This window comes from Pungitius pungitius, chromosome 17, assembly GCF_949316345.1.
Source record: "Pungitius pungitius chromosome 17, fPunPun2.1, whole genome shotgun sequence".
Classification (NCBI taxonomy): Eukaryota; Metazoa; Chordata; class Actinopteri; order Perciformes; family Gasterosteidae; genus Pungitius; species Pungitius pungitius.
The window spans coordinates 4,155,818-4,178,861 of NC_084916.1; the positions used below are offsets into that span (position 1 = coordinate 4,155,818).

Genomic DNA, 23,044 nt, shown 5'->3' on the forward strand with positions numbered 1-23,044 from the left:
TCTCCAAATGCCCCAGTTGTGTTAGGTCTCCCCTGGTTAAAGCTGCATAATCCTCACATAGACTGGGCTACCGTCTCAGTCACTAATTGGAGTTTATTCTGTCACTCACACTGCTTACATTCTGCCATTCCCTCCACGTTAGCCACCACTCCATCTCCTCCTAAACCAGTGGATCTAAGTCCCGTCCCGTCTGTTTATCACCACCTCCGGGAGGTATTCAGTAAGGATAGAGCGCTATCCCTTCCACCCCACAGACCGTATGACTGCGGCATTGACTTGATCCCTGGCTCCCCCTACCCATCCAGTAAACTGTACAACTTGTCCAAGCCTGAAAGAGAGGCCATGGAGAAATACATCACTGACTCTTTGGCCACTGGACTCATTCGCCCCTCCTCTTCTCCTTTGGGGGCAGGATTTTTTTTTGTGGAGAAGAAAGACAAGTCTCTTCGCCCCTGCATCGATTTTAGGGGCCTTAATGACATTACTGTAAGGAACAAATACCCCCTCCCACTCATTGACTCCGCGTTTGGTCCCCTCCACGAAGCTACTATGTTTACCAAATTGGACCTTCGCAACGCATATCATTTGGTGAGGATAAAGGAGGGGGACGAGTGGAAGACAGGTTTTAACACTCCCCTGGGTCACTTTGAATATATGGTCATGCCTTTTGGCCTCACAAATGCCCCAGCGGTGTTCCAAACACTTATAAATGATGTGTTAAGAGACATGTTAAATCGTTTTGTGTTCGTTTATCTGGATGATATTTTGATTTTTTCCCGTGACCTCCAGGAGCATGTACAACATGTTAACATTGTCTTGAAGAGACTCCTGGAGAATAGACTGTATGTTAAGGCGGAGAAATGTGATTTTCATGTGGCTTCTGTTAGTTTTCTGGGGTTTATTGTGGAGAAGGGGCAGATCAAAGCCGACCCTGCCAAGGTTAAGGCAGTGGCCGAATGGCCCACTCCGACATCAAGAAAGCAACTTCAGAGATTTCTCGGGTTTGCCAATTTTTACCGCAGGTTTATCCGGGACTATAGCAGAGTTGCCACACCGCTCACCCAGCTGACGTCGGTTAAGATGCCGTTTATATGGTCACCGGCAGCTGAGGGGGCATTCGCCCGTCTCAAGTTTTTGTTCTCCTCTGCACCTGTGTTGATTCATCCTAACCCTGCTCTCCAGTTTGTTGTAGAGGTGGATGCCTCCGATTCTGGGGTAGGGGCTGTGCTCTCCCAACGCACAGTCTCTGACCAGAGGATGCACCCCTGCGCCTTCTTCTCCCGCCAGCTCTCCCCTGCAGAGAAGAACTATGACGTGGGTAATCGGGAGCTGCTGGCGGTGGTGCTGGCGCTACAGGAATGGAGACACTGGCTGGAAGGTTCCACTCACCCATTCTTAGTTTGGTCTGATCACAAGAACCTGTCTTACCTCCGTACTGCCCGCAGACTCAACTCACGCCAAGCTCGATGGGCGTTGTTCCTGGGGCGGTTCAACTTCACACTTACCTTCCGACCGGGGTCGAAGAACATTAAGCCGGACGCACTGTCTCGCCAGTTTGCTGCTCCTGTGGAGGACACCTCCGGGAGCACCATTTTGCCATCCGCCTGTGTGGTGGGAGCAGCAGGATGGGACATCGAAGGTGTGGTCCAGGGGGCCCTGAGGGATCAGCCAGCTCCACCAGGATGTCCACCGAATCGGCTGTTTGTCCCCCAGGCGGTCAGGTCCCCAGTTCTTCAGTGGGGGCACTCTTCCCGGATCGCCTGCCATCCTGGTTGTCGTCGGACCCTGGGACTCCTTCAACAACGCTTTTGGTGGCCGTCCATGGCCGCTGATACAAGGGACTTCGTCGCAGCCTGTTCGGTCTGCGCCAGAAGCAAGGCTTCGCACCAGGCTCCTGCGGGGTTGCTGCGCCCCCTACCCATCCCGCACCGCCCTTGGTCGCACATCGCTGTGGATTTTGTCACTGGCCTTCCCCCCTCCGAGGGCAAGACAGTGGTCCTCACCATTGTGGACCGTTTTTCAAAGGCGGCTCATTTCATTTCTCTTGAGAAATTACCGTCCGCCCTCGAGACCGCCAATCTTCTGGTTATGCACGTGTTCCGCCTTCATGGAATTCCTGTTGACATTGTCTCTGACAGGGGTCCGCAGTTCGTCGCCAGGACTTGGAAGGCGTTCTGCCAGGCCTTGGGGGCATCTGCCAGCCTTTCCTCAGGGTACCACCCGCAGACAAATGGTCAGACGGAACGGGCTAACCAGGATCTGGGAGCAGCCCTACGCTGCGTTACGGGAAGACACCCGGCTTCCTGGTCCACACACCTTCCCTGGATTGAATATGCTCACAACTCCCTGATCTGCTCCGCCACAGGTATGTCCCCATTCATGGTTACTAATGGGTATCAGCCTCCGCTTTTCCCTTCTCAGGAGACTGACGTGGCAGTACCTTCGGTCAAGGAGCATCTTCAACGCGCTCGGCGGGTCTGGCGCGAGGCCCGGGCAGCGCTCATCCGGACCTCTGCCTGCAACCAACGGATCGCCGACCGTCATCGAACACCGGCCCCGGATTACCGGCCAGGGCAAAGGGTTTGGTTGTCTTCCCGGGATCTGCCTCTTCAGACAGAGTCCCGTAAATTGACCTCCAGATTCATTGGACCATATGAGATCGATCGGATCATTAATCCTTGCGCAGTAAGACTAAAGCTGCCCCCGTCCCTGAAGATTCATCCTACTTTCCACGTTTCCCTCCTCAAGCCAGTGTCCTCAAGTCCTCTGTGCCCTCCAGCAGAGCCCCCTCCTCCCACCCTGAACATTGACGACCACCCGGCTTACACGGTGAACAGGATTTTGGACGTACGTCGGCGAGGCCGAGGGTTCCAATACCTGGTGGATTGGAAGGGATACGAGCCTGAGGAGAGACAATGGGTTTCCCGGTCTTTGATCCTCGATCCCTCCATCCTCAAAGACTTTTACGCCCGGTTTCCGGATAAACCGGGCAGGCCGCCAGGAGGCGTCCCTTGAGGGGGGGGTACTGTGAGGATTTGGGTGGTTCTGCGTTACTGTCTTGTCTCTCCACCTCCCCTTCCCGTTTTCCCCTTGCAGGCACACCTGCATTCCATCACCAATCACACCACTATAAGGATCTGGCCCGCTCCACAACCGGCGCCAGAGTATTCCGTCGTGCTCCGTGAGAGCGTGAATCTCCCTGTGCCCTTTCGCTCGGCTGTCTTCCTCGCCTCACCGCGGAACCTCCAGCCAGCCTGCACCCGGCCACTTCAGCCTGCCAACTACGTTTCCGACTAATAAACCTCCCTTTGTCACTACCTGCTCCTCCGTGTCTGCTTTGGGGTCCGAACACCACCACTTCCCTAACAGTTATAAGCATATTAATGACCAAATTGGTTTTGTCCAAACATGAAAGAAATCTCTAGCCTAATTTATATTGTTATTGCTTCGTACTAACTTATACTTTTTATTCTTCTAGTGAAAGGGAAGTTTAGTCTGCAGCCAGACAGCTTTAGTGAGGGCCAGTTCACCATCACAGATTTGTCAGGAACAGAGGTGGATGAAGATATCTTTGATGAGCTTGTCAAGTCAGGTGTCCTGACCTTCAAAGTCCCTGTACCAGTAATGGGTAAGGATGTGAAGGCGGGGGTTTGATGAGGTATCACGTCAAGTAGAAAGCAGAGTTTTGTCGGAAATATATCTTTGAGACCTCATGCTATAACTGGGTAGTAATTAAGGAAGAAAATAATTATTAGAACTAGTTAAATACTTTATTTAAGATTGTTTTTTTACTGACATTTAAATTGTCTTTGTTGTGTCTGCCATTTTGTAGATCTGGATGTTGAGGTGGTCTCAGATCAAGCACTGTCTCCAACTTCATCCCATTCATCCGTGGTAGTGGCACAGACTGCACTATCCCCAGCTGAATCACATTCATCTGATACCACCGTTATTCTGGAGTCCACAAGAAAAAGGAGGAACCCAACAGGGTTAATTGACCAGAATGAAGCAAAACAGGTAAGCTTTTAATACATTCACTTGAAATCCTAAATTAATTAGTTTTTTTTGTTAAGTGATTTGTAAATGTATTCTCATTATAAAGTAATGTCATTAGAAAAATAGAATTCTTTTAAAAGAAAAACACCAAATTATCGTTGGCATGCCATAGCAATCTAATATCTTTTGGCAGATAGTTGAGGGTGTTCTGAGGGCCAATCCAAAGGGGGACGAAGTCTTCAATGAGTATGAGAAGACTAAATCACTAACTGATGCAACACGTAAACAAATGGTGAACATCCTGGTTGCAGATATGATAGAGCTACATGGGTAAGAATTGCAGTTCACTTGGTTATTGGGACAGTCATGTGTTGTAGCTATAGAATGCTGCTCTGTATAAGTTTTATTTATTTTTACAAAACATACATGCTTAAAAGTAAACTGACTTATTTTTAAAGGAGGGTTCCACCGTCAAGTGTAAGAAGAAATTATGCACTGGGAATTGTGACTCTTTTTCCATACCTCCAGGATCCATTCTCCAAACTTGGATATGTAAGTTCTATCTGAAAACGAAATCGGTGTGATTTCAAACTTTTCTAGTTGTACTCATCTTGTTTCAGATGCATTTTTAGAGGTTGCTCATTCTTGCATTTTCAACCTGTTTTTTAAATATGTTTTTCAGTATATTCACTGTCTACAATTACTGAGTAACTGTTTCTTATAGTGAAGCATGAGATGCCTCTGTTTGGATTTCTTTATAAAGGAACACTACTATGACCCTGAGGGCAATACTGGCTTTATTTCATGGAGGATCAAGACTGTTCAACGCAACACCTTTTCTGGCTCGCGGGGTCGTTCCAAGACCCTTTTTCAGGATGGTCCAAAAACCAGACGAGAATCTCTGTCAACCTGTCAACAGCTACTTGGTGAGGAGTGCAGGGAGGCGATATCTACATTAAGACATTCCAGCGATGAATCTGTGGTCAAAGAGAAGATGAGAGCAACTTTCCAGTATCGACAGAAGATAGTTGGGGATGATGCATCATCTTCAGTCCTTGATGTGTTCCCTCGTTTTCATGATGTACCTGGATTGGTAAGAAACATCTTTTGCTTTGGCAGTAGTAGTCCTGTCTGGTGTAGAACAGTAATATAGTACAGTGCAGGACAATATAATATTTTACTGCACTATACTTTAATGTCTTCAATCGTCTTTTCAATCTTCCATTTTAGTATTTGACCATTCATCAATTTTGTCATGTATGCTTAAACCTGTATATTAAAATATTGGTTTCCCTGTTTGTAGATCGACCAGGATTTCTCAATGATGTTTGGTGACGAAGTGTCTCAGAAGTTCCTGTCCAAGTGGTCAACCTTCTTCAAGCCAAACATCATCACAGAATGCAAGACTGCGAAGAATATGGATGAGTGTCTGTCAGCAACTGAACCTGAATCTGAAGATAACGGTCAGTATAAAAAGTTTTGAAATATATATTTCTGTGTTTTACTAAATAAATAAATACTTTTTATGCCTTTAGGATGGGACAGTGATATGTCTTTAATCCTTTTGCTGCTGCATCTGCTCCCTCCAACTTCAAGGGGCCAGAAAAAAAATGCCAAGATCAGTTCAGCTCAAGCAACCAGCCATCTTGTTAGATATCTTAAGGTATGCAAAAGTTCCTTTTTAAACATAGATCTGAATCTACACCAAGAATCCCTGAATAGGTTGGTATTCTGACACATTTTTGCTCTGTATATCTGCAGAAATGCACAGATGTGATAGTAATTTATGTCCCTTAACTGACCTACAGGAAGGAGCCAGTATGACTACCTTCCTTGGGCGTGTCGACGCAAGACAACCGTTCCTCCTTTGCATCGGTGAGCAAAAGAAGAATATCCAAAGGTTCTACATCATTATCGACCAAAAACCAATTCCGTGCAAGGCACACACATCAGTGGCAGCTTTTGATGAACTGTTCAAAGCCCACTACGTCTTCAGTCTCTCATATGACGAAGCGCTTTGTAATTTTTACACATTCATCCAAACCACTATTTACAACATCGATGTCGGAAGAACAAAGGAGAGCCCGCGTGTTAAAGAACTTCGAGCACGACTGCTGCAGCGAGGTGCTGTAACCGATAAACAGCCTTGAAGATGTTCACATGTTTTGTATGTAAAACACACCACAAAACATGTGTGGTTCTTTGTCAACATTTAAAATTCCAACATGGTTTATATCCTGGCAAAAAGTTGCGTTTAAAATGTGGAGAGCTCCATTGCCCATTATCATTTTGTACTTATAGTGGCTTCCGAAAGCACCTCAGCAAGGTGCATAGTCAGGTTGATCAAGAGGTTGATATTGTTCATGATGTTTCAACTCAGCGAGAATGTGAGGCGGAATGTTCAAGTTATTCCCCAAATGTTGTTGCCACTTTGCAAAACCCAGAAAGCTCTGTTGATACGACTCAACTATCGTCAATGTGTGGATCAATTGTTGCGCATTTGCAAGCATCAGGTCTCTCTGAAAGTGCTGTCCAAACAATTGTTTGTTCAATGGAAGAAGTTGTCAATGATGTTAAAAGTCAGGCAAAAAATGCAGTTCTTAAAACGTTATCTTCTGAAAATATAAGTTCAGACACTCCAGGATCCAGAATAGATGATTGTTTTGATCAATTAGGTAATCCTTTTACAGCATTAAACACAGAGTCAAAAAGGCACAAATATTATAATGAAAAATTGGAAATAGTTGAACCTAAAGAATTTGTCCTTGGTGTGAGGCTGGATTTGCGCAGAGATAGAATAACAAGGCTATACAGTGAGGTTCCTGTAACGGACAAGTTTACCTATGTACCCATTCTAAGTACACTTAAATCCATATTCAAAAATGACCAAGTAAGAGAAAGCTTTCTACAGGACAAACAGAGTGAAAATGGCATTTACAAAGACATCAATGATGGGTCATATTGCCAAAACCATGCCCTCTTCTCACAGCAAAAACATGCACTACAGATTCTACTTTATTACGATGACTTTGAAACCGCTAACCCTCTTGGTTCCAAAAAGGGGATCCACAAACTAGGTTGTGTCTACTTTACTTTAAAAAATCTTCCACCCAAGTGTAACTCCGTACTGATGAATGTACATCTGGCCGCTCTTTTTCATTCTGAAGACCTGAAGAAATATGGTTTTGATGTAATACTAAAGCCTCTTATTGATGACCTGAAATTTTTAGAAACCAAAGGCTTAAAGCTTCCTTGTTTTGAACAACCATTGTTTGGCTCAGTTATTCAAGTAACGGGAGATAATTTGGCTTTAAATGGCTTGTTGGGCTTTGTAGAATCATTCAGTGCAACCCATTTCTGTAGATTTTGTTTAATCAGTAAGCAAGAAATTCAATCTGTATTTACTGAAGATCATCCTGGGTTAATTTTCCGTTCCAAAGAGCTTCATACTGGACATTGTAAGGCACTAAATGAAAATCCTGAACTGCGGTCAATATATGGTGTTAAAAAGTCATGTGTGCTCAACTCCTTGCAGTATTTCCATTGCACTGATAACTATGCTGTTGATATAATGCATGATCTGCTGGAGGGTGTGGTACAGTACGAACTTAAGCTGAATTTTGAGTACCTTCTTAAACAGGGCTATATCTCTTTGAACACATTGTCAGAAAGGATACAGAGCTTTAATTATGGTTACACAGACCGTAAAAAACAAACCAAGTGGGATAAAAATGGATGATAAGAGCAAAGATCTAGGTTTGAATGCCATCCAGTCATGGTGTCTCCTGCGTAACGCTCCTCTAATATTTGGTGATGTTATTGAAAAGAATAACAGTCACTGGAACTTTCTGCTGCTTTTGATCCAGATTGTCAATATAGTGTTTTCCTATGCCATAACTGATGGAATGATATGTTACTTGAAACATCTGATCTGTGATCACCATACTCAGTTCAAAGCATTGTTTCCTGACAAGAGGTTGATTCCCAAGCACCACTTGATGGTACACTATCCTAGATGCATTAAAAAAATTGGCCCTCTTATCCATATGTGGGGCATGCGATTTGAAGCTAAACACAATTTTTTCAAAAGATGTCGCAAAAATTTTAAGAATCTCACCAAATCATTAGTAAAACAACATCAGCGTCAATTGGCATTTAACTATGAAAATTATTGCTTTAGAAGGTTTGAATTTGGTCCTACATCCTCCAAAAACATCTACAACTTGCAAGGTGGGGAGGAAATTAGTGAGACATTACATTTGGAAGCCTGTTCAAATGTTACAAGTACAAGATGGGTCAAATATTACGGTACCGAATACCAGGTTGGGTTGTACATATGCACCGAATGTACCGATGATCTCCCTGTGTTCAAAAAGATCTGTGATATCTTAATACATGATCAGAATGCTTTCATAATATCCTGTAATGTACGAACAATGTACTATGATGAACACTTTAGTGCATACTGTATAGAAGACCAAATGGATCTGTTTTCTGTCATATATGTGAAGGCACTGACTTATTTTAGACCATTTGACAAGCAGTGCTCTAACGAGAATAGTCAAAGAGCGTACATAGTGCCTTATTGTTACATTTAGATAAATTGACAGCAATGAAAGCTTTGGCAATGTTTATGCATTTGAAAAAATAAAATTGTTAAAGTACTCAACTTGTCATTCAGATTTTTTTTATTGACAGATTTATAATTGACATTTAAATTAATGAGGGGGGGTGGGGAGTAGCAACAACACTTTATAGAGTTAATGAGGAAACTCCTTTTATAGTATGCAAATCACACTATAAGAGTTAATTAATTACTCCTTTGAGTATTAATTTCTAACACTACACACTGGTGTTAAGAAACTAACACTTGAGTATTGTTCAATTTCAACTATATAAGAGTTAAAATTAACTCTATAACAGTGTTAAAATGGCTACACTTTAAAAAGTGTTAGATTGACACTGTCGAGTGTGGACCCCATGGGACACTTTTAAAGTGTTAAATTTAACTCCAATAGTGTTAATTTGACTCCGCTCAATTTGCTGTGCATCTCCACAGAGCACCGTGATACGTGCCTGTGTAGTTGACCTCCTGCTTGCAAGCAATAAATGGACTTTCTGCAACTTTGATCATTTATCAAGACTCCGTTTTTATTAGACAAATCATTCTCTTCTACCGAGCTTATTGAAATATTCCACAACATAGTTCAGATTTACAGCCAATTATTGTCCTCTGTAGCGTTTTCAAGCCCTCAATGCACAATGATCACAGAGCAATTCTGTCTTGGCAGTAAAGCAAAACAACACAAATAAGAAATTAACAAGACAATTAAATAGATTTAGAGAAACATTAACATTTTAGAGGCTGAATTGTTGTTACTTTATCTTGCAAGTAATTGAACTCTCAAAACAACTTTCGAGTCGGACCCTGTGTTTGCTGAGGTAGACCACCTGCTGTTTTTTGAAGTCACACCCGGTCAGACATGCAGCAGCTGACTCGCCAGCAGGGATTGTGATCAGGGATTTGGGACACTTATCAGGCAGTGAGAACAAAAAAACAATCCTCAACCCACAGGGAAATAGAGTTCGGCCACCCTACCGATCAAACTGTCTCCTTTCACATGTTTCAAAACGTGATGTGGTCCGTGAAACGCCAGGGATGAGGGTTACCGCCTCCAAATCTGAGGCCCTGGTGCTCTGCTGGAAACAGGTGTATCGCTCTCTGCGGGGGGGGGGGGGGGGGGGGGCACTGTCTACCGCAAGTGAAGGGGTTCAAGTATCTTGGGATGTTGTTCCCGAGTGAGGATGGGATGGAATGGGCGACTCACAGGCCGATCGGCGTGCGGCTGCAGCAATGAAACAGGCGCGACATTGTCCCTCATGCATCTAAGCTTGGATAAGGACAAATCTAAATCTAATTGCATCAAAAACTGTGCAATGAAAGATGTGTGTTACCAGGGGTTTTACAAGAGCCCCTTGAGCCTTCTGCAATGGAGCAGTGTGAGCATGTTTTTCATGAATACCTCACCCATGTTGCTGAACCAGAGGGCCAAATTGGTAGGGAGCAATGTCAGCTTAGTTCCCACACAGACACATTTTCTCGCTCACTCAGGGTGATGCAGGGCACCGCTCGCTGGCCGGCAGTGTGAGAAACATAACGTCTCAGTGTGTCTTAAGAATTAGGTAGAGGCAGAAGCTTAGAAATGGATTAAAACTGCCATGTCATCACTTTGCAATTCTCTCGGTTATTTCCTCATCTGATTTGTAAAAAGCTATACACACGCAATGAATGCTGACCAGAGGAGTCAGAAGGATTCACATTCATTACTCAAGTAGAAGTATAGATACTAGGGTTTAAAAATACTTGTGGAGAAAGTGAAGTATTAACGCAAGCTTTTTACTTAAGTAAAAGTATAAAATTACTGGTTTCAAAACTACTTAAAGTATAAAAGGAAAAGTAACAGAGGGGGAAAAAAATGTCCATTAAGGACAAACAGTCCGTTACAACACGGTGGGAAGGTGCCTTCAAGACCACCGCTGTCATAATGATGGGGAAACATTGTGCAAACCAAGGGTGTTTGAATGGTAAATGTTTATGCTTCTCATCCAACCACAATCAAATTCAGGCGATTTATCCGGATAGTTTTTGTGTGTGTGTTAGTTTTTGAACGATGACATAATGAAATAGGAGTAACGAAGCTATTTTTAAAATGTAAGGAGTAGAAAGTACAGATATTTGCGTGAAAATGTAACGAGAAGTAAAAAGTTGTAAAAATATCTACATAAGTAAAGTAACAATGTATTTGTACTTTGTTACGTGATACCTCTGGTTTTATCGATTTATAGATAGACAGACGGACAAATACATATCTAGATGCTGCCATGGATTCCGTGTAAGATTCCATGTAATATTTTACTACGCTTTGTAGGAGCCAGTTTTAATTGACATTGGGTGGAAGATACCAAATTGAGCCAGCAGGTGTCACCATGGTGCACTTGCTTTATTAGGTGGGAACTTTCAGCCAGGTGGCAGGTGTTGCGAGACGGAGGAGCACACAGTTTTCTCTGTCACAATACGTGGTTGTAAGTGACAGCTAAATGGACTCCACATTGTGCTAAATAAACCAAATATTCAAACACAGAATCAACGGCGTAAGCGGGTTTATTTTACCGAACGAAACATGTGCAGTGGCCAGCGCGTCAAACCCTACTTTTAGCCTGTCTACGCAGCCCCTCAGTGGCTTTAAGTTAGGCTTAGCCGCTACACGCTTATTAAATCATATTATCAGTTATACATTATCTTCATTTCAAAAGATATTATTTTTTTATGTAGCATCTGAACAGTTTTATTTCTGGTGGGTTCATCTAAATCTCACTATAAATCCTCCATTATTAAAAAGACAGACTTTGTAATGAAAAGAAATCACATGTAGGCCTATATATCATTGAACATCTTCCCACTTAGTCCTTAAGGCAATTTATTGAACTGCTGCAGTTAATAACAACTATTTAAGCTGTGTTCACAACATAGCATGATAAACAACTAAAATGTTTGTCTCCCTGTGTTCAGCAGACCGGATATAAAACAGGTAAAAACGACATGTTTCGCTGTTGTCGTTTTTTTTGGAAAGTTGCAGAAACAGATGTTCATTAAACTGTATTGAATGGCCAGAACGAAATAATAACGAAATAATACCGGAATAAATAAAAAATCGATATATATATTTAATAAAAACGAGAGCACGTAGAAACACGCACGCACGCGCGCCGTAAAATGCCATGGCAACCGAACGATGACCCGACCGAGGGTATATAAGGTCAGCGCACTTTCTGAACGTTCCCTTTGCTCTTTGACTTGAACGCGAACTTTAAACCTCCCGTGAAAGCAAACTGCTGAGAACAAAACCTTTGAGTTTTTGACTACTGAGCGGATTCTACTGGATACCGATATTGTTGGAGAAGTGAACTACTGTATAACATCTTTAGTGGAGCACAGACGAGGCTGAAACAGGCCCTCGGGAGCGGCGGAGGAGCGGCGGAGCATCGAGGACGACCACCGGCTGAAGGAAGTTGGCTGATTGGAACCTTCAGTGTTCAAGTAAGACAACGTTTTGATCTGCTTGCACCCTTAGAAGGGTCCCCATGTTACAAATGAGTACGAGACATTGAGTTTAACGGTGAAAGAAATACGATTTGATGGACAAAGACACTCAGTCGAGGATTTCTCAGTGTAAAATGATTATTGGAGGGGCGGGATGTGTTACATCTCGCGGGACATCTCTGGGGTGTGTCAACAATTAGTGTAGATGTTTTAAAACACTGTTATTTTGGTTTGAGAGTATCAAATTGTCGAAGATTAACATTGCAATTTGTGAAAAAAGATGGCGCTCAGAACGCCATGGAACGCTCAATAAATGTATTTGGAAACCACCGGGTCCATGGAGACGGTTGACGTGTGACGTCAAGACGTGCAGGTCTAGTCAACGTACGTCACGTGGTTGAAACGTACTTATGAATGTATTGTTACATGCTCCGTACACTATTTCTCTGATATTTACATTGAAATGCCTCTGCTCGTGGTCGATGCCTTTCATAAGAGTTACAAGCAGTGACGTAGTAGCATCAATTCACCATTCAACTGGCTGCTTGCACATTGACTACTGGTTATGTTTCATATACCCTATTGTATACGGGTAGATGAAATCAAGCTTTCTGATTAGTTGAGAGTGAGTCACGGGGTGTACTGACTTGAGCCATAATGTACTTGTTTCAGTGCGGTGAATTTTCGCTACCGTTGGTTGTCATTTTGGTTTTTAGCTCGGTGGCGATCGCCTAAAAACATCCCGGAAACGCGCAAATGAGGAGTTTGGGGAAAGCGAGCTTTCGTAATCAATTAAGGGCTCCTTTTAAGCCAAAGAGGACAATTCAGGTCGACGTCATGAGTGCTGTGAATGAATGAATATCTTGCAACGAGACCTGGAATGCACAAGTTAATGTCAATATTTTTGATCATCAACCACTATGGCACAAAAGTCGTCTTTAAGTTCGGTCTCTTTGTCGTATGAGACATTATTGCTCGTCTTTGGTCTGTACGATTCAGACTGTACGTTTTCAGTCTTAAAGGACGGATGATGTGCACTTGACGTTCGCTACTTGATTGTTTTAGCCAGCAGATGCTAACTATATATACAAATATGTGTACAACCATTACATTACATTGTTGACATATAGAGACATTAATTGCACGTGCTCAAATTGAGCAAAAACAGAGCAGGTCATCCGGGTTTTTGAGGGATTGCGCAATCCGAGAGGCGCTCGTCGCTGACGTATTTGAACAGGAAAATACACAAATTCAGCGATATTGCCCATAATAATCATTGGATTGATTGTAATCTTATAATTACACTTGTATCACAGATCAGATCACAGATATATATATATATATATCTTTTTTTTACATTTCATGATGGCATAAGGAAGGCACTGCCTCCAGTGACCGCAGATTACTGGTGACAAGAGAGCGATTTGTTAAGTAACCGTATGGGACTGCATGTGCGCGTGCTGCACCACCTCCACGCGCTGCGATGTGCAACTCGTAGAATTAAGAGTGATCAATTAAAGAAGTTCATTGTTGTATCAATGCCGCCGTGATTCACTGACGCACTGCATATAAAACACGTCCACGCTGTTTATTGCAAGTCAATGACGTGCGCACACTTGCAGAATCAACGTGAACAGTGTCTTAGTTGACCCGCTAACTGGCTGATAAAAAGCTTTTTAATACTAGAAACCCGACCGTGTTTTTTTTTTACACAGAATGACAGTAGAGAGGACAATAATTACATTACATTGTGTGTGTTAGTGACTCCCTTGGGTCCTGCAGTCATAGTTACTGTAGTGATCTGCTCTTTACAAATCAAAACTTTATTGCTGATGTGATCCAGAAATATTTAATGTAATGAGAAATCCTGACAGTTTAAATGTTTTATCTTAAAGCTGGTGTTACCTGCATCATGGAACGTCCCACACAACCCTGCCCCCTCGGCGAGGACCACGGCGTTCTCCTCAACTCCTCGGATGAGGTAGGTGAGGTTGACATTTATGCTGTGGGTGAAGTTGATTTTATTCCCCTGGCCTTCCCGGATGACAACGAGGAGCAGGAAAAGGATGAAGAGGAGGATGAAGAGGAGGATGAAGAGGAGGAGGAAGAGGAGCGGCCCATGTTGGCAATGGACAGGCAACTGATGCACTTTGGTCTGGAGGCAGCATTGTATTTTCTGGAGGAGCAACACCATGAGGAGGAAGAGGATGATGAGGACTGGAAGGATTCTGGGTACGACTCCATGTCTGTGTGCGACTCCCTTTCTGAGGACGATTGGATGGACTGGGTGGCACCTACGGAAGAAATGCAACAAGAAGCTTTCCTGCAGTTTGTACTACTGCAACATCCCCCACTTCCTTCACATGTGGACCTTCCCGAAGAAGCGCCGAGTCCAGTCCCCCAGACGTCAGGATTGTCCACCAAGAGGAGCAGGGAAGAGGACGACGCAGGGCAGGTAAGTAGGAAGAGGCAGAGGGATGAGGACGACCATGTGGACACAGCCGAAGAGGACTACAGGAACTCGGCACCCTCCACTTCAGGCCGAGCCCCACCCACATTCAGAAGATACTGGCAGTGGGCGGAAGACAGCGACTCGGATTGATGTCCTGAAGAAGCGCTGACAGCGCGTCAGGAGTGTCCTCCAAGAAGAGGACAACACAGGGCAGGTAAGTGAGAAAAGGCTGAGGGACGGTTACGAGGACCATGTGGACAGTCCCTTGTTCTTCAGGGCTAGGCCCCTCATCCACTAAAATGACCAAGGAAGAGGACTACAACATACTGGCAGTTGGCTGAAAACAGCAACTTGATTGACAGCGACATTCTGATTGCTGCAGGATGTAAAAACCGCCTTCCGCCGTGTTCAGCGAGGTTGGCTATAGGTAGCATCGTGCAGCAGAGTTTTTAGGCATATCTTCTTTATGGATTGATAAATTTGCAACCAGTGCAATCACCCCCACTTCCTTCTCCTGTGGAATGTCCTGACGAAGCACTAATCCCAGTCCTTCAGATGTCAGGAGTGTCCTCCAAGTAGGCAGAGGGACGACACTGGGCAGGTAAGTGTGAAAAGGCAAAGAGACGGTGTCGAGGACCAGGTGGACACAGCCCCTTGCACTTCAGGGCTAGGCCCCTGCTCCACTAAGAGGACCAGGGAAGAGGACTACAGGAACTCAGCACCCTCCACTTCAGGCCTCGCCCCACCCACACACAGAAGATACTGGCCGCAGGCGGAAGACAGCGACTCGGATTGATGTCCTGAAGAAGCGCTGACTCCGTCAGGAGTGTCCTCCAAGCAGAAAAGAGGACAACACAGGGCAAGTGTGAAAAGGCAAAGAGACGGTGTCGAGGACCATGTGGACACAGCCCCTTGCACTTCAGGGCTAGGCCCCTCATCCACTAAAATGACCAGCGAAGAGGACTACAAGATACTGGCAGTTGGCTGAAAACAGCGACTTGATTGACAGCGACATTCTGCTTGCTGCAGGATATAAAAACCGCCTTCCGCCGTGTTCAGCGAAGTTGGCTATAGGTAGCATCTTGCAGCAGAGTTTTTAGGCATATCTTCTTTATGGATTGATACATTTGCGTCCAGTGCAATCCCCCCCACTCCCTTCTCCTGTGGAATGTCCTGATGAAGCACTAATCCCAGTCCCCCAGATGTCAGGAGTCTCCTCCAAGTAGGCAAAAGGACGACACAGGGCAGGTAAGTGTGAAAAGGCAAAGAGACGGTGTCGAGGACCATGTGGACACAGCCCCTTGCACTTCAGGGCTAGGCCCCTGCCCCACTAAGAGGACCAGGGAAGAGGACTACAGAGAGTCAGTGCACTCCACTTTAGGCCTCCACTTTCCCTCCTCAAAGAAGAGCGAAGCAGATGGCTACCGGTGGTTTCCTCCCTCATCTTTAGGCCTCAACACAGAAGATGCTGGCAGTGGGCTGAAAGCAGCAACTTGAATTGACAGCAACATGCTGCAGGATGTAAAACCGCCATTTCCTGTGTTCCGTGAGGTTGGCTATAGGTAGCATCTTGCAGCAGAGTTTTTAGGCATATCTTCTTTATGGATTGATAAATTCGCGACCAGCGCAATCTCCCCCACGTGGACACAGTCCCTTATACTTCAGGTCTAGGCCCCTCGTCCACTAAGAGGACCAGGGAAGAGGACAAGAAGATACTAGCAGTGGGCGGAAAACAGCGACTTGAATTGAGAGCGACAGCTTGCTTTCTGCAGGATGTGAAACCTTTGTGTCTGGTCAGGACTGATAAAGCCCCAGACAGCCCCTTATCTACCAAGTGAGGAGGACCATTTGGACACAGCCCCTTCTACTTCAGGTCTAGGCCCGTGGCCCACTAAGAGGAGCAGGGAAGAGGACTACAGAGAGTCAGCACACTCCGCTTTAGGCCTCGGTCCCTCCTCAAAGAAGAGCGAAGCAGATGGCTACCGGTGGTTTCCTTCCTCATCTTCAGGCCTCAGCCCCCACACACAGAAGATGCTGGCAGTGGGCTGAAAGCAGAAACTTGAATTAACAGCAACATGCTGCAGGATGTAAAGCCGCCATTCCCCGTGTTCCGTGAGGTTGGCTATAGGTAGCATCTTGCAGAAGAGATTTTAGGTATCTCTTCTTTATGGATTGATACATTTGCGTCCAGTGCAATCTCCCCCACTCCCTTCTCCTGTGGAATGTCCTGATGAAGCGCTAATCCCAGTCCCCCAGATGTCAGGAGTCTCCTCCAAGTAGGCAAAAGGACGACACAGGGCAGGTAAGTGTGAAAAGACAGAGGGACTGTCGAGGACCATGTGGACACAGCCCCTTGCACTTCACGTCTAGGCTCCTCCTCCACTAAGAGAACCAGGGAAGAGGACTACACTGAGTCAGCTCCCTACATTTCATGCCTCTGCCCCTTCTTAATGAAGAGCCCAGCAGATGGCTACCGGTGGTTTTCCCCCCCCCCACTTCACGGCCTTCACTCACCCCCCCCCCCCCCCCCACACACAGATACTATCTCTTCTTTATACATTTTAATTTTGATTAATAGTTGATGCTATTCATAGAGGCCAGAGGTAAGTTACAGGGGATGGTTGTTATTCTGTGTTGTATTTTTATTCATGTAGTCTAGATGTTTTTTTCAGACAAAGGTAAGTCTATGCTTTTTAATAACATGCATACCCGACAGAAGTCTCCAGAAAGTCTCTTTTATAGTTAAGAAAATTAAGGTGAAGGTGACTGAACCAGACGTTAAGAAAAGGTTTTCAAGTTTCTTTTACAGTAATGAGCCTAATACACAAAGAGATCAGAAGGACGGAGGACTACAGGACCAGATGACAAGGATGGACGACTACAGGACCAGATGACAAGGATGGACGACTACAGGACCAGATGACAAGGATGGACGACTACACAGGACCAGATGACAAGGATGGACGACTACAGGACCAGATGACAAGGATGGACGACTACACAGGACCAGATGACAAGGATGGACGACTAAAGAGCGGCTGGCGCCTTTCTTTCACTGGGCCAAGTAAGTAATCCCTCACTAAGACTACTGAAGTATCAAGATAATAAAGATTCAATCCAACAATCTAAAGGTTGTGTAGTTGAGCTCAATGTTTTCATCACTTGTGTTTGTGTTTAACAGGGAGAGACTCCTCCAGACTTGTCTAACTCCTGGGACAGCTAAGAGTAGAAGTCAGCCTACCCGTCGTGCCAAGCAGACCCAGACCCCCCACAGACCCCTGAATGCCTCTCAGAACCCTGGTGAGTCCCAGACCTGTCACCCCAAGACCACCCGCCCCAGCCCCACGGAGAGAAGACGTCAGCAGCTGTCAGCCAAGAATTCATATTCCAACAAATTGATGATCTTAGGATTCTGAAATCTGACATCATTCACAACTTAAATAAAACGTCATGTAAATTATGATTTATTGTTTCAATTTTCATTGGCCTTTAATTGTATTACTTGCGTTTTCTGTATTAATACTATTAAGTGCTGTGTATAGTATTTACAATATTACATACAAGTATGTGGGGATGCATTAGATCAGTGTTTCTCAAATGGGGGTACATGTACCCCTGGGGGCACGTGAAGGCACTTCAAGGGGTATGTAGGAGCCATTTTTGAAGCAAAGTTAATTGGGTGACGCCTGCTGGTCGAAGTTGCACACCTGTGGCAATTAGTGGACAGGAAGACAAACGATCCTGGAAGTTGTCTTTTTTGCTTCGGTGTTGAGTGGTGGGAAGACGTGGACGCCAGCAGGCATATGGTTTTTCAATTGTTGTTGTTAGTTTTTGCTTGTTAATTTGTTGGTTTATTTATAAGTTTAGTGACAGTTTATTTTTGTTATTATACGTGAAAGAAACACTGGAATAAATGAACAAGCCTATTGAAACCCCTGAGGCGTCCGAAGTGACCTTATTGGAAGGCACTACATAAGTTGAAAAACCTTCTGCAACTGGAAAATGAAAACCTGCTACATTGGAATATACGGAAGTCACCTGAGTTTGGAAAGTTGGATTTACAGCCATACCCTGAGGATACTTGGAAGATTGGGAGCTGCATTCCTTAAAGTTTGTGGATTATATACGTTCCCGCTGGAAATACGTGAGGATTCAACCATTATTTCCTTGGACGTTTGTGAGTAAAACGCTGAATTGAAGCGAGCCGCCGCGCTCATATAATGACTTTGAACGTGAGCTGCCGTGTTTAGCCTACACTACAAACTGAACGTTGACTTTGAAATGCTATTTATTTCGTGTGTGATGAACTCTTGAGTTAATCTTTGAAAAATGGCTGACGAAGAGCCTGAAGAGCTGGATTGGAATGAAGAAAAGGAACTGTTTAAAATAATAGCAACACGTAGGGGGAAGCTTGGTGTTTTAACACGCAAACGAAACGAAATCCATAGTTTAATTGAAGCTGGACAGGACAAAGAAACTGTTAGGAAACAAGTTAATTTGTTTGAAGGATTTTTCTCTGAGTTTATTAGTTTACAAGCAGCCGTACAAAAATTGACAAAAGACGAATACGAAAGGGAGGCTGATAACTTAGACTGGTACCAACCCAAATATCACCTTCACAAAGGCTTCTTAAAAGATGTCATGAATTGGCTCGAGGTTGATCAAGTTAATGAGGAAGAAGAAGAGCAGGAGGATATAGGGGCTGTTAAGCCACAAGATAGCGCATCTCAGGTAGCGCACAGTGACACGCATAGCCGCAAAGCAACAAGCGCTCTCAGTTGCGCGTCACGAGAATCTACGTCTCATCTAAAGGCCGAAGCTGAATGTGCGGCAATTAGAGCAAAGGCGCAGGCTTTGGATAACAAATTTGATCTTGATATTGAAGAAGCAAATATCATTGCAAAATTAAAGGCACGAAAAGAAAAAATGGTCATAGATTCCGAACTTGCTGCTGCAGAGGCAAGAGTTAAAGTATTCAGAGAAGCTGAAAAACAACGTTCAGTGTCGGGCGTATACCGATACGTTACACCAACGGAAGATGATACCCCTGCAACAGTACAAAGACCAATGAGATCCCAGAGAGAGAGATTAGCCCCTCAAACTGTAGGTGCACAACAAAATGCCAATCAGAGCGCCTCAGCACCGATAGGAAGCGGAATTCACTGGGATCATAATGATACAAATGTCACGGATGTATTAAAGAGACAAACAGAAATAACTGAAATGTTAGTGAAACAGCAAACACTCTCTCTTTTGCCAGATAGAGAAATTCCCATATTTAACGGTGATGCTCTTCATTACAGGACGTTCATTAAAGCGTTCGAGCAATGTATTGAGAATAAAACAACTAATATGGATGACAGACTATACTACTTACAACAGTATACAAGAGACCAACCCAGAAACCTCATCAGTAGCTTTATGCATATGGATTCCTCCATTGCGTATAAAGAAGCTAAAAGGCAGCTAGAATACAATTTTGGAAACAGCTATAAAATAGCATCTGCTTACATTAGTAAAGTTGTGAACTGGCCAACCATCAGACCAGAGGATGGCAATGGGTTGCGATCATATGCTCTCTTTTTACAAAGCTGCCACAATACAATGCAAGATATTGATGGCCTAAAAGAGCTTGAAAGTTTCACCAACTTAAGACTCATCGTGTCTAAACTTCCATTTAGGCTACGAGATAGATGGCGAGCAAATGTGTGTAGCATGCAAGATAACCAGAACAGAGCAACGTTCAAGGACTTGGTAGGCTTCATTGAAAGACAGTCCAGAGCAATGCTTGATCCAATTTTCGGCGACATACACAACTCGACAGAGAGTAAAGTAACATCAAGACCTAAACCACAAAACCCATTCACCAAACTTGGTGGGAGGACCAGCTTTGCCACTACAGTTGCTCAAGCACCTGAACTAAAAAGGAACGAGTCACAATGTGGACCCAAACTGAATACAAGTAAGCGTGCACTTGAAAGGCTTTGCTTATTTTGTAAAAGAGATCACACATTTGAAAATTGTGAAAAGTTTAAGTCTAAACCAAACAGCGAGAAAATAGAATTCCTGAAATTAAACGGGATCTGTTTTGGATGTTTAACCATGGGGCACGTTAGCAAAACCTGCAAAAACAGAATGAAATGCGAAACATGTTCTCTGTCTCATCCAACCATCCTCCACATTCACACTGGCAGGGAAAAGGATGGAATTAGAAATGAAGGTGTGATAACTGGAAACAAACCACTGAGTAGTGCTATGGTTTCGTTAGAAGACGATGACCTAATGGGGGTCAGTCAATCAAAACAATGCACACTTGCAATCGTGCCAGTGAAAGTAAAGGTAGCAAATTCAGATAAAGTCATAAATACCCATGCATTTTTAGATCCTGGTAGCTCAGCTACATTTTGTACAGACTCATTGAAAAGAAAGTTAAACATCACTGGTAAAAACACCACAATTCTCTTGTGCACAATGGGGCAGGAGAAAAATGTCCACAGCAGTGTAGTCTCTGGTCTTGAAGTCAGCAGTATGGAAGGCCTACTGTATCACAAACTCCCAGAAGTCTATACTCAAACAAAATTACCAGTTTCAAAACAACACATACCAATACAAGAATCAATAGACAAATGGAAATACTTACATGAGGTGAAGGTTCCACAATTGGATGCTGACATTGAGTTGTTAATAGGCACAAATGCTGCAAAGCTTATGGAGCCTTGGAAAGTAATAAACAGTAGAGGTAATGGGCCATATGCTGTTAAAACTCCTTTAGGATGGGTCGTCAATGGGCTCATGCAAGAAACAACATGTCAAACGCAAGGAAGTCACTCATGTACTGTAGTTAATCGCATATCGGTAGCAGATTTGAATGACTTGTTGATTAAACAGTATCATCAAGATTTTCCTGAACTGGCAGCTGAGGAGAAATCAGAGATGTCAGTCGAAGACAAACAGTTCATGTCTATGATGGAAAGTTCAAAAGAACTAAGAAATGGTCATTATTACTTACCGTTACCCTTTAAAGAAAATGATGTAATGATGCCAAACAACTACCAACAGGCACAGCAACGTATCATGTCTCTGAAAAGAAAATTTGAAAAGAACGAACAATTTCACAGAGAATACACTGCATTTCTAAAAGGAATGCTTGAGAAGGGCCACGCAGAAGTCGTGCCGTCTGATGAACTGGAAACACAAAGTGGAAAGGTGTGGTATATTCCACATCATGGAGTGCACCATCCGAAGAAGGGCTCCCTGAGAGTTGTATTCGATTGCTCCGCATCCTTCCAGGGGGTATCCTTGAATAGCAAATTGATGCAAGGTCCAAATCTCACCAGTAACTTGGTAGGCGTCTTGTTGCGCTTTCGCCAGGAGCCAATCGCTCTTATGGCAGACGTGGAAAGCATGTTCCACCAGGTGAGAATTATGGAGAAGCACGTGGACTTTTTGCGCTTTTTATGGTGGCCAAATGGTGATACAGGTCAACCACTCAAAGAACACAGAATGACAGTGCACTTATTCGGGGCAACGTCTTCACCAAGTTGTGCAAGTTTCGCCCTCAGACAAACTGCCGAAGATTTCAAAGATCTCTTTTTGCCCGAAACAGTGGAAACAATTAAGCAACATTTCTACGTAGATGATTGCTTGAAAGCTGTGGCTACTGAAGCCGATGCTGCGAAGTTGTGCAAAGAGCTTGAAAGAGCTTGCTCAATGGGAGGCTTTCATTTGCACAAATGGATAAGTAACAGCAGAACAGTCCTAAAGTCCTTCCCACAAGCAGCCAGATCAAAAGAAGTCAAAGACCTTAACTTGGAATCCAGTGATCTTCCTACAGAAAGGACTCTTGGTATACAATGGCACATAGAAAGTGACAAACTCACCTTCGCAGTGAGCCCGAAACAACAGCCATGTACTCGAAGGGGAATACTGTCCATCGTATCCTCAGTATACGACCCTCTCGGCTTCATCTCTCCATTCGTCCTTACTGCTAAGAACATTCTGCAGGATCTCTGCAAACTGAATTACGCCTGGGACAAAACTGTACCAAGCCACTACATACAGCTGTGGCATGAATGGATGGCAGGCCTAAGTTGCATTGGAGAGCTCCGTGTCAACAGATGTTTCAAGCCAAAAGGCTTTGATCCGATAACATCTGCACAACTACATCACTTTAGTGATGCGTCTGAAAGTGGTTACGGCTGTGTCACGTATCTCCGTCTCACAAATTCAGAGCATGAAGTGCACACCTCCTTTATAATGGGGAAATCACGCGTTGCGCCACTAAAACAAACTACAATGCCAAGAATGGAACTTACTGCAGCAGCACTAGCAGTACAAATGGATAAACTGATCAAAGCAGAGTTACAACTTGCTCTTGAGAACTCCATGTTTTGGACGGATAGTACATCAACACTGAAGTACATTCAGAATGAGAACAAAAGATTTAAAACATTCGTGGCTAATAGAGTGAACACAATCAGGGAAATGAGCAAAGT

The 23,044-nt window shown here is 44.1% G+C and overlaps 1 protein-coding gene and 1 pseudogene across 1 annotated transcript; one reads left to right on the forward strand and one right to left on the reverse strand.

Annotated features, from left to right (window-relative positions):
* LOC134107147 (proteasome subunit beta type-7-like) overlaps window positions 1-23,044 on the reverse strand; it is a 90,810-nt pseudogene that overhangs the window by 16,458 nt on the left and 51,308 nt on the right.
* Window positions 12,035-14,965, forward strand: LOC134107058 (uncharacterized). The gene is made up of 2 exons (XM_062558341.1): window positions 12,035-12,094; window positions 13,993-14,965. The coding sequence occupies exon 2, from the start codon at window positions 14,010-14,012 to the stop codon at window positions 14,697-14,699; it is 690 nt and encodes a 229-aa protein (XP_062414325.1). The 5' UTR covers window positions 12,035-12,094; window positions 13,993-14,009; the 3' UTR covers window positions 14,700-14,965.

Coding starts and splice junctions, on each gene's coding strand:
- LOC134107058 (XM_062558341.1), top strand. CDS start 14,010: ATGGAACGTCCCACACAACCCTGCCCCCTCGGCGAGGACCACGGCGTT.